We start from the raw sequence: 19,630 nt of genomic DNA on the forward strand, positions 1-19,630 counted from the left end.
TGACTCTTTTCATCTTGCCACTGGTGCATTTATATCAAACAGTGTCGCAAGCATTATTGCTGATTGCGATGAGCCATCACTTTGGAATAGACAAGACCAGCTACTTGAATCTTACTCTGTCCATCTTATCACCTAGTTTATCAAATCACCCAGTTCTTAAAGCAGTCCTTGCAAACCCTGATTTCCAACTATGAGAACCATCCACATGATGCAGCACCAATGTACCCGGCGTTTAATGACGTTTTAAAACGTTCAACCCCATGAATTTAAATTTTAGTATAGACTCCATGAATTTAATTATGACCTCATCATATATAACAAAAAAATTAACAATTCTTCTCGTCTTTCAGCAAGCATTAACCACTTTCTATCCAAAACAAGGTTGAATCACTGTATGCCATCAATATGGCTTTGAATATCAATAAGTCAAAACATCGTCACATCCTTATCTATACAGATTCATGTAGTGCGGATCCCTAGCCATGTGGGAATTTTGGGTAATGAACATGTAGATTCCACTGCTAAAGTTGCAAATAGCCAACTGTATTTCACCACTCAAGTGACAAGGTGACTGGATTGCTATAGTGGATAATAAATTCAGATACATCAAAGATTCAGATACATTTTCATCTTTCATGTAGGAAGATTTGCCAAGAGGAAGTAGTCCTGTGCCGATTATGATTAGGACATACCAGAGCTACTCATTGACATCTGATGTCAGTAGAAACGCACCAATATGCGTACAATGAGATTGCCACTTGACTGAACACTACTTCCTTGTAGACTTACAAATTCAAATTACAGACAGACATACATCTCATCCTAGGAAATCATGTACTAAATCATGTATTGTTATTTTAAGTAACCACAAAATTTTATTTTGTTATTCATGTTGTATATTTTATCCTGTTACATTTCTTTTATTATTTTAGTTTTATCCTGTTTTAAAATCTTTCATCTTAGTTTCAATCATATTTTATTTTAATATCTGAGAAGCAGCTTTTTTTGTTGTTTTTTTGACCTGGGCGATAATGCAAAAGCATTTTTCCCCCCAAAAGAGAAAAAAATAATGTATTGCATCTGTCATAAACATATATGAATCTCAAAAGTTCCTGAGCTGTTAAGAGATCAATGTCAACATTTTGTTTTCTTTAAAATGGTGGATAAATGTTGCAATATTTTCTCTTATAACTTTACTTTAACATTTGTTAGCTAAACAAATAAACTCATATAATACTTCCTTAAAAAAAGAAATGTTTCTCTTAGAGAATACCATGATTTGTATTATTATTACAGACCATTGAGGCTTCTTGACCAAATTTGTAACAAATGCAGAACTTTAATCACAGGAAAACAAAGTGGAAATTTTTTCAAAAAAAATTTATCTGGGTAATGGAGCATTCAGATTTCACAATACTGAACTGAAACCTCTTCCACTATCATATTGTTTTTCTCATAATTGCAGACAGTATTTGAAAGAATTTACAAGATGTTTTAACTTGCTAAAATAATTTTAAAATTTTCTCCTCATTCTAGTGATTATTATAAAATTAAAACTTAAGCAGGAATCTGTGATCATTCAATGAGCAAAAAGATCATTTCTCTTTTATGCTTAGATATATTAATGATTATCACCTGCAACAAAAATATAAATAATTAGCTTTAAAATGTTGTCTTGGATAATCCAACCAGAAATACATAGGAAATATATAGGGGAGATGTCAAAAGCTTGAATAAGCTGACATTGAACTTTTTTTAGCAGTTCTAACTAGATAATACTAGCATTCTAAGTATAAAATTACTATCTGAAGTAAACAAAATTTCTCATATTTCTTTTTAAGGTAAGTTTTTTATGAATATTCTTTTTAAAACAAATTATGGAAATATTTTATAAGATATCATTAACTCATAAAAAAATGTTCTACCAAAAATTAACACCTTTATATGCATGCAGTGTTGTACACATACATGTGTACGCGCACAAGTGCACACATTGCTTGTTATTGTTGATACCATTTTATATATCTAATTCCTTTCATGCTGTTACTTCAATTACCTCTCTAGTTGATTATGATTTAAGAACTTTTTTCATAACAGCATGTTAAATTATTACAGAAGCTACACGATCCTACCCTCGCCAGTCTAGTAAATACTAAGGTATGCAATACCTACATTAACTACATGACTTCCTGATGACTCTTTACTTCCAACAAACATTATCATGTAAGACAGCAATTATCAGGAACAATGCAAGTACCAATGAGTATATGATAGACTTGCCGATGACTTTTTACTTGATCAAATATCACCAAAGTTGAACACTTAAAAAGTGTACTTAAATTTTTAATAGTGTTTTTGTTTTTATTTTTACTTTAATAGTCATTACTTTCTAATTGTTGTACTTTACTGTTTTTAGGTAAAAAATCAGCAATGGGATTAGGTATTGCTTTTGGGAGTGGAAGGAGTTATGGCGATTACCGAATCACATTTAAATATGCTCCTTACCAGTCGAAGATAGTCAAATTAAACCAATCGAAGAAACAGTAAACACAAAACAAAATTATTTTATAAGTTCATCTTAAATGAATGTGTGGAAAATTTAGTTTGTGTTAAAAACTTAGATTAGTCACTGTTTTTTTTTTTTTTTTAATTAATGTGAAGAGTTTAGAAAATTCATTTGAAATAAAATATAAAACATAAGGTGTCTATCCTTTTTTTATATAGTAAAGTATTATGCTGTTTAATTTAAAAATATTTTTCATCTGATTTGGTAGAAATGAATATATTTTTTTAATTATTTAAAATTGTAAACAATTCGCATTCAAGTTAACAAAACTTCTTCAAAAGCCTCTCAGATATCACCCAAATTTCATCAGAAGCTTGATATCAACATTTGTAACAATGTTTATAATGGTGGTAAAAGTATAATGGACAATATTATAATCTACATTGTTTTTGTCAATTTTTAATATTTGTAAGTGTGTGTGTGTGTGTTGGGGGGTATCAAAAATATACTATAAATATAATACTATAATATAATTGCATACTGTTTAATTATATTAAATAATATGAATTCTTATCCCACTAAATACAAAATAATTTTTTTTTTAAAGATAAACATTACAAAATAAAACTTTTGTTATTGATATCAAATGACTGCTTCCTTCTTATATTGATAATAATTTATCAGCTTGATTTGAATTGTTTGAATTTTTATAAGAAATAATTTTATCCAATACAAAATTATTATACACACAATTTAACTTGAATGTGTTACCTTATAAAAATTATTACATTTAAAATGGATATTTTTTTATTACAAAATTACTAAATGTCAAGGAATGGTCAAATTTGAAATTAAACACTTGTTTTTACAGCTGCTAATAAAAAAATATTTTTAATTACATTCTATTCATCATTTTGTTTTCTTTTAAATTTTCTGAAATTTATATTCTTGCATTAAAATTGACTAAATGCATTCATTCTTCTTACTAAATGTATATTCATAAACATTCATAATCAGATTGTTTCTGCTCATGATATATATATATAGGAAATATGAGGCAAAAGTATTGTCATGAATTTAAAGCAAAAAGTGAAACCGGAATACCTTAAGCTGCAGCATCCTGGAGAATAAAGGTGTGAAATAAAACACCAAATCCCAGAGGCATGTTTATTAATCATTTCCTTTAGTTTACCAACATTGAATATTTTATTTCAAAAAATGTTTTTTTTTAAATGGAAAAGTAATGTTTATAAAGAAATCACAATCAAAGAAATGATAAAATCATTCAGATAATTTAAGAAAAATTCATATTAATGGTATTTTGACAATTAGTGAAAAATCTTTTATATTTTAAATATAAAAGTGTAATATAAAGTGTAGAAGTGGTGCAATGAATCTTGATCCTTGGTGCCATGGCAGTGACAGCTGCAATTTGAATCATTCTACCATCCTTTTAGCATAACATTTGCTTCATTACCTAATAGCAAAGGAGCCTTCGTAAGATGTATTTTGATGTTATTGGATTGCAGAACACAATTTTTTGAAATTTTAATCACCTCAATGTTTAGCTAATATTTTGAAAATTATTACATTTTTAAATTTAATTATTTGCATGTATAAGTTATAAAGTTTAATTGGCTCACTGAAAAATGTTTAATTAATATCCAACCATTTTCTGCTAAAAAATGTCATTGACTTTTTTAAAATGGTAAACTTAAGAAGAATTACAGAAGTAATTGTAAGTAAGAAGTAAGTTGGGAATTTTATAATAGGCCTGCATATAAGATGTTGCACATAACATGCAGATCAAAATGTATTCTTACCTTCACTGAGTGCTGGTGTTACATTTTATTCTCAAAGAAATATTCAAAAGCTAATACAAGATAATGATACACTAAATAATTTTGTATACACTAAATTGAATCTGAAATTACAAACTATTTTTAAATTAGAACAAAATAAAACTTAATTCCACTTTGCAAGAAATATAATTTCCAAGGTTACTGTCATCAGAATCATCTTTTAAAGAAATAATAAATGATTCCATAGTATTTTCAATAATATGATCTTATCATTATTTCTTTTTTACTTCAGAGGATGAATGAAGATATGTAGTTAATTGAAACCAAACCACCAAAGAACACCAGTATCCACAACTTAGTATTCAAATTAATATAAAGCTGCCTTTACTAGGAATTGAACACTGGAACTCTAAACTTTCAAATCAGCTGATTTGGGAAGACGCGTATACCTTCCACCACTTTATTTTCACAAATCTTTGATATCAAAATTTATGTTATGATTTGGTATGTAACCTTTAACTTCAGACCAAACCATCTTGATAGGATTTAAATCTGGGTGGTACAGAAGTAGTCTGAGAACACATGTCCTTTTTTGTCAAAAGTTTGCCAAACAGTAAATTTTTCCCTGCTGCTTTTTAATGTAGGAACTTTTAGGCAGTCATCTGAATCACAATTTATGTAGTGTGAGAAGATATTACATAATCCAAAAGTAATGGCTTGTATTTAGAAAACTAGTCGACATAATCCTCTTAAACATAGGCTCAATCAACAGGAAAAATCTACCAAGATTTGTTCTATATTATAAAGGTCAGCGGAATAGCATGCGCAGGCAAGCCGATTCACAATTCAGTTGTTCCTTTCATTTTCGATTACTATACAGTTGTTTTTAGTTCCCAAATTCGCCGTCCTCCATGGTGCGAATGGTAGCTTCTTGACCTTTTATGCGGAGGACCCGGGTAAGGCATGGCATTTTCACACACCACAAAATTGTCATTTCACTTCATCTGAAGTAATACCTAACTGTGGTGTGTACCCCAAATTCGACAAGTGTGTCTTAACTTTCCCCGCACGAAAGAAAGGTTGCCTTATCACTAAATAAAAACGTATAAGATAAAATTGTTTTCGACACTGTGCATTACCTCTGCACCAAACTCCTCTACAGCAAACTGACATCGTAGGAGGCGATCATTTGGTTTAACGGAGCCGCTTATGAACAATTTGTCGGGAAAGTGGGACGAGGAATTTGCAGTTCGTAACTAGCCTGCCTAATTGATTTCCAGGACAGGCAATGAATGCATCGCGTACACGATCCAACAGTGTCGTCACTAATTGAAATTTCTGGATGATTTCCAGTTTGGGAAACCAAGTTTTCAGTCTGTCATATTCCACTGACGAGTAGTCTTGAATGTAGGAGGTTCGATATTCCATTTAGTTCGAACACGCCGTTGAACACGTGTAACTGATTGAAACTCCACTAACAAAGCACACACTAAACCTTTTATTCTGAGGCCCACATCTCGACTGACTGCTGCTGACTACAATTGCATTGTGAGTCGGCTTGTCTGCGCATGCATATCCGCTGACCTTGAGAGTATACAGAACAAATATTGGAAAAATTTCCTGTCGATTGAACCTACGTTTATTAGATTACGACGACTAGTTTTCTAAATATAGGCTATTACTTTTTTATACCTTTATCGCGGAACCTTCAGTATTTTCGGTTGTAATTTTTTTTACGGTAGTCAGATATTGAATACGCTTAAACCTTGTCATGTCGCTCAGTGAGAACCTTCCTGTTATTTTCTGTTTTTCTCCACCTACAGCCTAATTCCTTTAGAATTTTTCTCAAACTCGTCACTTTTCCTGAATAACTAATGGCATCGTTGGGCGCTAACATCTTTTTCACCGTCGGCAATCTTTTATAATTTAGTGACACCTAGCCTTCGAGTCCCGTTGAAAGCATTTCATGGGGTTTATACTTCATTGGAGCAAAGAAAGAGTCTCCGCCGGATTTTCGGCTAATCTTTCTAGCAACCGCTTTTTTTTCTTTTCTCAGTGTTTGAATTTGGGTTCGCAACCCCGCACACGTAGCTGCTGTTATTTCTTCACATTCTTTTGTGAATCAGGTGTTATCTTCTTTTTCCGATTTCGGAAATCGATCACCTTCTTGTTAAATAAACTAATACATAACACTTATTATTTCCCGGGTCTGCCGTTTTACAATTATTTTTTTACGTAGACTTAAATTCTCTCATAATTATAAAATATGCCTAATGCTCTTAACAGAATCAACAAGTATAGGACTAGTTAATTGGGTTTTACTAAAGTATTTAATAAAGTAGGCTTATGGGTAATTATTTATTTTTACATAGACCTGGCAGTATTTAAAAACTATGAGCACTGAGCACACAATTTAGTTTTCTGAGCAAACAATTGTTTCTCGATATATTTCTAAGAAAATTGGACCATTTCATGTTTATTTTTACGATAAATAAAATCACAATAATTTATAGAATACATAAATAGGCCTACATTTTTATAATATTTAAAATATACCATAACATTTCTTTTTATGGCAAAATATTTAATCATTTATAAACAGCAGAACTAGAAAATTTAAAGTAATACACATCACCGCCCAGTAACAAGTTATATTTATAAGACAGCAATTTGCTTCTGTGAATGAAAACTAACTGGATGTTTTCAGTTTGTATAATAGGCACTGTACTTCATAAATCTTTAAGATTCACTGAAGCAGTTATACACATGAACATGAGAAAAATCTGATAAAATCTAATAAAAGGATAAATTATTTGCTTTTAATCAGATGTACATGAACATGAGAAAAATCTGATAAAATCTAATAAAAGGATAAATTATTTGCTTTTAATCAGATGTACATTTATGCATGTATTTATATGAGCATAAGGTTTATAAATGAGATAAATAATAAATAAAAGAATAACATTCCCTTACCAAGGAAATACATCAGAGACTAAAGTATCCTAAACCTCTCATACGTTAATCCCTGACTACCATATAAACTGGCCAGCCTTTTCTGTTAATAAATAACATTAAATAAATTTAATTCAACCATCATCTTTGTTTAGCTTACCAGGTCTGTTAGATGGGTAATACTCAGATTCCCCATGGATAAATGCAAGTAGAAGATTTTATCAGTTTTCCCCTCTTGTTTGGTTAGAACATGATTAACTGATTATTTAGTGCTGAAAATAATTTTAAAAAATCAGTAAATTTTATGTGAGATAAAGTAGCTCTATAAAGTTGATAAATTGAACAAATTAAGTATAATAATTAAGATAGTTTTTAAATTTAGAAAAAGTGCCTTTGATTCCATATTAAATGTGACAAAATATAATCGTGTTGGCAAGTTCTATTATCACTTACGGTTCGATTTTATGTTTGCATATATTCCTGACAGTTTTATAAAATTTTTAGTCTTAAATTTAAAAAGAAGTTAATGGAGTATATTAAAAAAATGTTGTAAATCATTTTTAGCTGCTAAATTAATGTAATTCTTAAAAATAAAATATGTTAATATGTTCTTAAAAATAAAATCAATTTTAGATTGACAAATCTTTATTTCAGAATTTAAAAAAAATTTTTTCTACAAATTTGAACAGCATTGATTGCTATGCAATCGGCCATTATAAGATGTTAATAACATGAAGTAAAACCAGCATCCAATGTAATTTTTGTGGTAATTCATTACTACATTTAGCCTCAGCTATTTGTATTTTTCTTTCGTTTACAGCCTCCAATTTCCAAGATACAACTACCAAAAATGCTCCACTATGAAGCCTTGATCTCACGTAATGAAGTTTGTAAAATTACCAAAGAATCACACAGATTTATATTATTTGGAATATTATACTTCATGATAAAAATGCAGACTAAGATTTGCAAATAAACTAATGACTGACAATTTATTTGAATCTTACTTTTATATTTTTTGTAAAAATTCTCAGATATATTTCACATCAAAATTGGCCTCTTCTAAAAGCAACTGAAAAAAGAAGGCAAAAAATATATAATTCACATGGATAATATGGATCTTTTTAATAAATAACATCTAAAACTCCACAAAAAGTGGAATACACACCTATACACAATCATGTAACCATTAGCATGAGATACCTCTCATATTTTTAATCCTTCTTTATTGCAAATTCATTTTTCAGTTAACAATTTTTTTATATAAAAAGTGTTCTAGTACTTATGATCCCTAAATAAATTTATCTGGTGATAATGACTCTCAAAGCTTTCAAAATTGAGAATTTTGCTTCCTATAGTGAGAACTAAATGAAGTTCTGTCATGTAATATCTTTGCCATATGCAAATAATAAAATATTAAAATAAAAATTTTAAATGATAAAATAAATTTGAATTGTTAATAAACTCAAAAAAGACATTATGAAGATGAAATCATTAATCATCAAATAAAATTAATGCAAAAGACCAATGTTCATAACGTTAAAATAGTAAATTGAAATGGCAAAATTCACTATTGAACTTTTGTTACATGTAATTAATTCTTTCTAATAATTCTAAGGAAAAAGCTATATACTTTGCTATCAGTGATAAAGACCCAAAATTCCAGATGGATAAAAGATTAAAAATATGATTAACTAAATTTTGAAAGTAAAAATTAATTTACCAGAAAACCTCCTAAATATCAGAGCACATCAAATTAATCCAAAAATAATTTGTTGTTACAAAGAAGCGTACAAATGTATCTGAAACAAATTTTTTTGAGTTAAAGAAAACTTCTGTACCAGATTTGTTTAATAAATAATAGTAGTTCAGTCATTTGTTTTACATGCCTCTTGAATACCTACTGGATTCAAGATCATTGTTTGATGTAGTATACAACTTCTCTTTAATTTTTTTAATCAATAGCTTTGTAAAAGGTTAGTTTCATTACATTACTTTTGGATAAAATTTTAAGCGTTTCATTGTGAACAAAATGTCACAATATTTGTTACAACTGGTTGATAAAGAGCCAAGATATGGCAGAAATGTTTAAAGCAGGTTTACAATATGATCAAGGAAAAGTAATGCTGTTTGAAGATTTTCTGTTTTCACTTCCTTTACTACAAAATAAACATTATTAATAATAATGTCTATTATTAGCAATTATTCAAACATTTCTGGAGTTCATTGACAGCTTGTTTCCTTTTACTCATCTATAAATTTTACTCTTTTTTCCCTCTCTAGGTATTTTCTGATGATCCTTTTAGCATTTCTGTTTTAATCAATCTTTTGTCTCTTATGATAAGTTCTAGGCAGTTAGCTTTCCTATTCAGAATTGTTTTGATTAAGCTTCTATTCTTGTTAATTCTCTTCATTACTTAATACTGCTCTTGCAACTTTTCCCTGCCCACATTACTTCAAAAATCATTTTCCCTTTCCCTTAATATACTTTTTAAATTCATATAGATGTATACCCCAAACTTAACAGTTCACAGACTATTACTCAAGGCAAATTACATTTCATGAATAATAAACATTTCTTTCTCTTAATCACATCCTTAGTAATTTGTATTCTATTTTTATTTCAATTTCACTCATGCCAATTTTCTGTTATGATCATTTTCTGTATCATTTTATTTCCTTTAGTTCTTCCTTCTTCTGTGTAGTCATTCATTGGCTTATTTCCTGTCCTCACTATTTTACATTTTTTTAACACTCATTTCCATTCCATATACTGTGATAATGTCTTCCTTCTACAATGAACTCTTTTTCCTCTTCTAAAGCACCTTTTTTACCATACTTTCAGTATATATAATAAACAAGGTCGAGGATAATGAATCTCTTGCCTTGCTCCTCTATTTTCATATTTAATCTCCTATTTTCATATGTTTTCTGATTCAGCTACAATTCCCTAATTAATCTCCTATTTATTCCTTCAACTCTTTTGATAACCTTTAATAAGTCCAATCCCTCCCCTGTACCTCTCACTTTCTAAATTCATATTGTTCTTTTATAACCATTTTTTTCCATTTTTCTACTTAATCTTCTGTTCACAATTCTCAAAAGAATCTTTGCTCAATTCAAAATTAAATTAATTCTCTTTTAATCTTGATACTTTACTGCACCATATTTCTGGGGATTGGAATCATGATTGTTTTAAGAAAATCTTCTGACATTATCCCGTTACTATAAACCATATTATATGATGTGACTTGCTTATTTGAATAAAATGATCTCACCAATAGTCTGCCAGTGAAGTTATTAACTGTATTTTTAATTAAAAAATATTTCTTATTGCTCTATTTCATTAATATGAGTAGTATTATTTATTCAGGAATTTCTATTTTCTTTTCCACATTATTTATGGTTTGTTCGTTTTTTTATAAGTTCTCACACATTAGATATTAAAATGTTTTTATTTCTGCATATCAAATACTTTATTTGAAACTATGTTTCAAAAAATTATAATATTAATATATTTATTCATTCCAGCAACTAAAGTCTGACACCAAATTACAGCTACTTTCCTATATTTTTTTTAAAGAAAAAAGTAAGTTTTGTAGATTTGAAAAAAAGGTCTAATTGAGATTTGAATTTAGTTCCTTTCCAGATTAAAGATAAAAATAACCATCTTGCTACATAAGTCAGCCAAGCAGTATATACAAGCATATTCACTGCTTTTCATGTTCATTGATACAATTAAATAAAATAGGAGTACTTGTAACAAATATTTTTAACAAAACAATATACAGAGTGTATTATGAAGTTTCCTGGGACATTCATAACATATTCTTCTTGTGAAATTAATGGAAAACGTTATTTAAACATATGTTCTAAAATGCTTTGTTTGCAAATTACTGCAAGTGAGTTTTTGCTTGGATTTCAGCTACCCAGGTGAAATGAGGTTGTACTGAAATTTTTAGGATGTTAATTAGGTGGCAAAATTACAGATTTTTTGCTACTTTCTTGCCCAGATTTCAGAGAAATCTGGGGTGAAAACAAATAAATTTGGATAAAAAAGCCTGGTTTTCTAAGTGTAATAAACACATAAAATCTTTAAACAAAACTTGTAGAGAATTTAATTCTGAACAAAAGGGTATAAGATAAGTTGAATAGAACAAAGAAAAGTTAGACAAATTCAAATTTTATTTAGAAACAGTCAACCAAAGTGCATTACACGTACCAGTATGTATAATAAATGTTCAAAAATGAATCTGCTGTTTTCAACACATTTCTTGGCATGCTTCTGTATTGCTTTTGATGCACTTTTTAGTTCTTCAGGTCTGTTTGTAAGTTTCTCAGTCGCATCCATAACGCGGACAATTAATTCCCTGTGAGAATGTATTTTTGTTTTGTATACAATATTTTTCAGTTAATTGTGGTAATGTGTTAAATAACAACAATGAGTAGTATTTAAACAAATTGTGATAAAAAAAATCAGTGATGCCAACTTGTTTTCCGTAGATCTGAAATTATTGTACCTACTAGACACATCTGTTTTCTTTTTTTGTAACATTTTCTTCTAAGTTTTCGTCGATTTTGTTGCTAATAAGAGTCGACATGTTTAAAATTTTATTTGTTTTCTGTTGACATTATTTACATCAATCTTCTTATAATTAAATTCTCTACAATTTATGTTTAAAAAATGTATGATTTATTGGCAATTTAACAACGTTATTGTACGTCAAACGTAAAAAAATTTGTTTTTTGACCCTATTTTTGGCGTTTTACATGGGATATCTTAGAAACTAAGAGAGATACAGTTCTGGGACCTATTTTTTCGATTTCCCAGCTCAAAACCCATAAGAAACAATTGAAGTTACCACTTAATTACCTTCCCAGAATTTCAGAAAGCCTTAATTTACCCGAGGAACTGAAACTTGGGTGAAATCTTTCACTCTGTATAACTCGCTAACGAAGCGTTTTCGGACCTATGTTTATATGAACTTTTTTCTTATTTTTAGCCTCTAGAATGAGCCGTCAAAGTATTGCCTTATCCTTCTGAATCTCTCTGTATATTACTATTTACTGAGTAAATATATGGAGATATAGACTATGTTAATCGTTGAATTTTTTTTTACCATTATAATTTTTCATCTTATATGCTGGAAACAGTGTACCACTTGATAGACTATTTCATTTTCTTTTACATTTTTCAATAACATGGAATAATAAAAATTATCCTTTGCTCCAGTAATGATGGATATATTGTCAATGTAACTAACAATAATATTAATTTAAATATTGGCTCGAGTATCATTTCTTCATTTAAAAAATGTGATATAGCATACAATATAATGAATAACAAAAAAAAAAAGAATAAACTATTTTACATCATAAAATAATAAGAATGATTAAAACACTTTTTTGTTAATCACTTATTCAAATGAAACTTGATTACAGGAACTTCCTTTTCCTGTGGTTAAAGATTATAACATTTTTTGTAATTTTGGTGCATTTAACTTATTTTTTTTTACAACCAGTTCTTTCAGAGTCTACTGTGTAATTTTTACTGGACTTGTATTATTCATTACAATACTTCATTACCTATCAAGAATCCAGAAAATAGAAAAATAAATATATAGCAAAATTTTAATAGGTTCTCTATTACTGTAAAATTTGAACAGTACATATTAAGAGCTCAGATCTGAAGAATTCTCCTAAGCAACTAATTTTTCACAAGGCAAAATAAAATAGTAAAATTTAACAAAAAATAAATAAAAAACTGTAAACTTTTGAAGTAATACAATTAAACTTTATAATACAAAACTTTTGATAACTTACTACAAAATCTATTAAGTTGCTCTTACAATTATTTTCAGCAATTTGTAATAGCTGTTCTAAATTTATATTTATCATTTGTTTCAAAATTTAATAATTTGAATACTCCACCCACAGTGAAGATAATAAGCCCAAATTTTTGGTTTGTTTCATCAGTTCTACTTTATTTCTTCATACTGGATAAAGCAACTTTTATAAAAATGTTGTATGATGATTTCTGAATGTGGGTAAGTGATGCCATTTAATTTTAGTTACCATCAATCAAGGTGGTGAGAAAAGTTATGTAAATATACATATAACATTTTTGGGCCCAGCAGTTCTTTGAGCCTTCCATCAAAGGTACACTTTGGTACAATACACTATGTGTAAAATTTGGATGCTGTGATTAGTGTCTTTATATGTTTTCTGTATTCATGAAATTCTTTTTCCAATCCATTGTTTTGCATTATTCTTATCTGTGTGTGAAATACATCCAGGTTGCGTAATGTTGTTTAGTACAATTTACAGTATATAAACTACAGTTTAATTTGAATGCTCTTGATATAGCTGTGCTTATAAGCATGTGCTATTTTAGTTTGATATATTCTCTTTGTAGTTTTGAAAGCGATACAATAATCTCTTTTTTTCTATAAGTGTTAAGAACTTTTTATGAGTGTTGATATATGCACTATTATTTTATATTTTCTGTTACTAGATGCGTTTTTTAATTGCATGCCTGGGAACATCCTGGATGAACCTTTTAAAATTGGATTAAAAATAATGAATGGTAATATTAATAAAAAGTGTAATTTATTTTTTAATCAAAACTTTTGTTTTAATAAAAGTTTTATTTTACTCAAGTTTGTTTGCAAAATTTATTTTTATAACTTTACTTATTATTTTTAAATACTGAATTTCTTTTTTTTTATAAGGCTGCTCTTTTGATTAAACGGGAGAAAATTTTTTAACATTATTAAAGTGATAATGTGAAATAAATAAACAATTGGATTCTTGGTAGTTAAATATGATTATGATGATCTGTGATTCAAACTTTATTTTATATGAGAACATTTATTCTTAAGCATTTTTTTTCATAAATAATTATGTACAACATAAAACAATAACAAAAATATCATTTTGGTTACTTTAGTAATTTAGTTAATTATTTTATCTATATCATTTAAGCTTTTGTACATTTTAAACATGTGCAAACTAACAGTAAGGAGATTTAAAAAAATGTAATATGTACAGAATTCCCCGAACTAGCGACTGTCGTAGACAGATGTAAATGTGACGTCACACAGCTTTAAAGCTCCGTAATAGGTCCAGCACAAGGATAAGCTTGGAAACGCAACAGCCTGTCCACGTTTTACGTTGACCGCTGTTATGTAGCTCCTGCAGATGGCAGTGCAGTACTACTGCTGTTCGTTTTACGTACGATTTTGTTTTCTTCATTGGTTATGTATCTCAATTAACTGAGAGTTTTCCTTATACTTGATATATTACCATCTACAATCCGAGTGTGGCAGTCTTATTGCAATGTAAGTTAATATTTTTTTACAAAAAAAATACTTTAGGTGGTTTTTATTTTTAGGTGTTAAATTTAATTTTAAAGTGAAAGTGTATGAATCGTTATCAGACAAACAATTGACATCAACATTATTATCAAGCTGAAATAGTATTGCCATGAGAATTATCAAAATTTACTGCGGTATTCAAAAAATTGTAATTCCAAGTTAAAAATTTTTAAATAGATCATTTTATTGTTTAAAAAACAAAAGTAAACCTGTTTTTACTTAAATTATTTTTTATTTTTGTACTCGAAGATTGCTGTGTTGGAAATATGTGAGGTCTGTACAGTCCGGTTTCTGATAGTTTAGATTACATATTAGATGCGATGACATGTTGCTGAAGATAAGATTCTTTAGTATATCATTAATGTAACTGTAAAAAAAAAAATCACAAGATTTTAAATATTACGCTATATAAAAAAAGTGTATTTAATGCTTAAGTTAAAAACAGGTAAAATGCATTAGCTTTATGTTGCAAATTAGGGGGGGGGGGAAATTAACTTTCGATTTAATATTAAAATACTAGATTATAAAAATTTAATTTTTCAACGCCAAGAATTCAATTCTAAATTAATGTTACGAGTTGTAAATTAAAAAAAAATATATATATATGGTTTTTTTTTTACCTTGCTGCTACTAGAGCAAATTGGACATTGAAAATATTTCAGTACGAAAAATTACAGATTGAGATGTGAAGTTATATTTTATGATTGAAAATTGATTGTTGCTTGATAAACGGAAAAATAATACTGAATTACCGAAAATTGACGCCAATATTTTGTATAACCTTGGGAGAACAATAATGAATGAGGAAAATTGTACTAGTCAGTTTTTGAGCATGTTACATCATTCTTTCTTTCTTTTTCCTGTTTAGCCTCCGGTAACTACCGTTTAGATAATACTTCAGAGGATGAATTAGGATGATATGTATGAGTGTGAATGAAGTGCAGTCTTGTACATTCTCAGTTCGATCATATCTGAGATGTGTGGTTAATTGAAACCCAACCATCAAAGAACACCGGTATCCACGATCTAGTATTCAAGTCCGTGTAAAAATAGCTGGCTTTACTAGACTTGAACTCTGGAAATCTCGACTTCCAAATCTGCTGATTTGGGAAGAAGCGTTCACCACTAGACCAACCCGGTGGGTCATGTTACATCATTACTAGATGTGTAAAACAATACGATGCATAACCTTACAATGCATACCTTACAACGCTAAGTTGTATTGATTTACATCCAGTGTACAATCACCTTTCAAATCCTTGTTACAGAAAGAAATAAGGTATTCAGTGAAATAAAGCAAAATAATTTAGCATTTAAACAATAAATAACGTTAAATTAAGCAAATTTATATTGTTTATTTAAAAAAGTAAACATTCTATCCCTTCAATTATATTTTTATTGATTTATTAATAATGCCATAAATATAATTAATTCATTTAAAATGATGTAAGAAAGTTGAAATTTAGTGAATACTCCAAAGTCTAGTGTAATATTTTAAAGTAATATTTCTATTATTAGTTTATATTTTTTAGGTAATATTTTTTAGCTTAGTGTAATAAGTTTTTGTTGAGTATTTAATTAACTTTTTAACTGATAAAACTGTTTAATAAACTGTACATTAATTTTTGCAACAGCAGACTAAATTTTACAATAAAGCTGACAAATTTCATTAATTCGTGCAATCAAATATTTTAATAATCAACAGTCAAGATTTGTTTTCCAAATTTACAATGTAACGTTACTTTATTTTACTTCACCATTATTGTGCATTGATGAAAAGTTTTTTAGTATAACATATTTATTTATGAAAATGAATTACAAAAAATTCACTCTACCTTGAAGCTTGTGAATGGGAATATGAAATGGAAATTTTTAGAGTATAAAAAATCTTGTTTGACCAGGGTTTGAACCCAAGACCCTCTGTATGAAAGTCTGAGCTGCTATCTCTTTGCTATGGGGGTTAGGTTTATTTGTAACCAGGAGTAAATTTCTATTCAATGTTGATTTGTTTATCTACCTTCGTTTAATTCAGTGACATACTAAAAGTGTGGTGATGTTTATGTAAGTGCCAAACTAAACAAACAAATGTATTATTGTTTTGAATTATTGGAATTTGAATGTCTTACTGTAAATCAGTTTTGGTTGATGCCTGTAGTATATATTGGCCATGGACCCCTTAGATCCACCAATGGAACTAATCTGATTTTATTACTTTGTCAGTAAGATGACATTTATTTGTATTATTTCAAAATAATAGCATGATATTCTACATTATTAAAGATAAAATAAAGTTTGTTTTTTTTTACTATTTTTACTGTACTGTAGCCGGGCCCTAGACATCTGTCTATTGGTTAATTTGGACCCAGATTCATCATACCTCAATGAAAGTGCAGTGTAAGCATTATGACATTGTAAGGATTGAAAATTGGCATGTTTCATTTCAGTATACATCCTACATCCTTAACAATTTTTTTACATACTCCAAATGTTGCCTACCTGCACAATTTTTTCCATCTACTTGTTCCTCCAATATTAAAGCGACTATTCCAGGATACCTTAATATGTGGCCTATAAGTCTCTCTCTTCTTTTAACTATATTTTTCCAAATGCTTCTTTCTTCATTGATTTGCCGCAACACCTCTTCGTCACTTTATCCATCCATCTGATTTTTAACATTCTCCTATAGCACCGCATTTCAAAAGCTTCTAATCTTTTATTCTCAGGTACTTCGATCGTCCAAGTTTCACTTCCATATAAAGCTATGCTAAAAACATATACTGTAAAAAATCTTTTCCTTACATCTAAATTAATTTTTAATGTAAACAAATTATATTTCTGACTGAAGACTTGTTTTGTCTGTGCTATTTCAGCATTTTATATCGCTCCTGCTACGTCCATCTTTAGTAATTCTACTACCCAAATAACAGAATTCTCTAACCTCCATAATCTTTTCTCTTCCTATTGTTACATTCAGCGGTCCATCTTCATTATTTCTACTACATTTCATTACTTTCGTTTTGTTCTTGTTTATTTTTACGCAGCAGTTCTTGTGTAGGACTTCATCCATGCAGTTCTTTGTTCCTTCTAAATCCTTTTTACTCTCAGCTAGAATTACTATATATCAGCAAATCGTAGCATCTTTATCTTTTCGCCTTGTACTGTTACTCCGGATCTAAATTGTTCTTTAACATCATTAACTGCTAGTTCTTTGTAAAGATTAAAAGGTAACAGGGATAGGGAACATCCTTGTCAGACTCCCTTTTTTATTACAGCTTCTCTCTTATGTTCTTCAATTATTACTGTTGCTGTTTGGTTCCTGTAAATGTTAGCAATTGTTCTATCTCTGTATTTGAACCCTAATTTTTTTTAAAATGCTGAACATTTAACTCCAGTCAACGTTATCAAATGCCTTTTCTAGGTGTATAAATGCCAAGTATGTTGGTTTGTTTTTCTTTAATCTTCCTTCTACTATTAATCTGAGGCCTAAAATTGCTTCCCTTGTCCCTATACTTTTCCTGAAACCAAATTGGTCTTCTCCTAACAATTCTTCCACTCTCCTCTCAATTCTTCTGTAAAGAATTCTAGTTAAGATTTTGATGCATGGCTAGTTAAGCTAATTGTTCTGTATTCTTCACATTTACCTGCTCCTGCTTTCTTTGGTATCATGACTACAACACTTTTTGAAGTCTGACAGAACGCACCCTTTTTCCTAAATATTACAAAAAAAATACAAATATTACACCAGTTTGTATAATCTATCAATCGCTTCCTCACCTGCACTGCGCAGTAATTCTACAGGTATTCCATCTATTCAAGGAGCCTTTCTGCCATTCAAATCTGTTAATGCTCTCTTAAATTCAGATCTCAGTATTGTTTCTCCCCTTTCATCCTCTTCAACTTCCTGTATAACACCATTTTCTAATTTATTTCCTCCTAACTTTTCAATATATTTCACCCACCTATTGACTTTGCCTTTTGTATTACATATCGGTGTAACATCCTTATTTAACACATGATTAGATTTTAATTTATGTACCCCAAAATTTTCCCTAACTTTCCTGTATGCTCTGTCTGTTTTACTTCCCAATGTTCATTTCTGTTTCCACTTCTGAACACTTTTCTTTAATCCACTGTTCTTTCACTAGTTTGCACTTCCTGTTTATAGTATTTCTTAGTTGTCGATAGTTCCTTTTACTTTCTTCATCATTAGCATTCTTATATTTTTATGTTCATCCATCAGCTGTAATATATCGTCTGAAATCCAAGGTTTTCTACCAGTTCTCTTTGTTTTGCCTAAGTTTGATTTAAGAATTTCCTTTTTATCATTCTCCCATTCTCCTTCTACAATTTCTACCTTATCATTTTTACTCTGACCTCTTGCGATATCCTCTTCAAAAATCTTCATTACCTCCTCTTTCTCAAGCTTCTCTAAATTCCACTAATTCATCTGACACCTTTTCTTCAGGTTTTTAAACCCAAATCTACATTTCATTATCACGAAATTATGGTCGCTATCAGTGTCTGCTCCAAGGTAAGCTTTGCAGCTGACGAGTTGATTTCTAAATCTTTGCTTAACCATGATATAATCTGTCTGATACCTTGCAGTATCTCCTGGCTTTTTACGTGTGTATATTCTTCTATTACGATTTTTAAAGTGGGTATTGGCAATTACTAAATTATACTTCGTGCAAAACTCTATAAGTCGGTCCCCCTCTTTCATTATTTTTGCCCAGCCCGTATTCACCCACTATATTTCCTTTCTTGCTTTTTCCAATGCTTGTATTCCAATCTCCATCTATTATTAAACTTTCATCTCCTTTTATGTGTTTAATTGCTTCATCAATTTCTTCGTATACACCCTCTACCTCATCATCATCATGGACATTAACAACTGTTGTCTGTTTAGGTTTCGATTTTATCTTTATTACAATGATTCTATCACTATGCATTTTGAAATACTCTACTCTCTTCCCTATCTTCCTATTCATTAT

General features: G+C 29.3%; 2 protein-coding genes across 3 annotated transcripts in view; both read left to right on the forward strand.

Annotated features, from left to right (window-relative positions):
- Pex23 (tectonin beta-propeller repeat-containing peroxin 23) overlaps positions 1-2,573 on the forward strand; it is a 158,501-nt gene extending 155,928 nt beyond the window's left edge. For both annotated transcript variants that reach the window (XM_075364534.1, XM_075364535.1), the window contains exon 27: positions 2,417-2,573. In XM_075364534.1, coding sequence (XP_075220649.1) covers positions 2,417-2,547 — 131 coding nt within the window. In that variant the 3' untranslated portion in view covers positions 2,548-2,573. The remainder of the gene's footprint in view (positions 1-2,416) is intronic.
- An 11,834-nt stretch (positions 2,574-14,407) lies between these two features.
- LOC142324000 (uncharacterized) overlaps positions 14,408-19,630 on the forward strand; it is a 131,665-nt gene continuing 126,442 nt past the window's right edge. The window contains exon 1 of the mRNA XM_075364538.1: positions 14,408-14,603. The gene's annotated coding sequence lies outside the window, so the exon portion shown is untranslated. The remainder of the gene's footprint in view (positions 14,604-19,630) is intronic.

The sequence above is a fragment of the Lycorma delicatula genome, chromosome 4, assembly GCF_047948215.1.
Source record: "Lycorma delicatula isolate Av1 chromosome 4, ASM4794821v1, whole genome shotgun sequence".
NCBI classification, from domain to species: domain Eukaryota; kingdom Metazoa; phylum Arthropoda; class Insecta; order Hemiptera; family Fulgoridae; genus Lycorma; species Lycorma delicatula.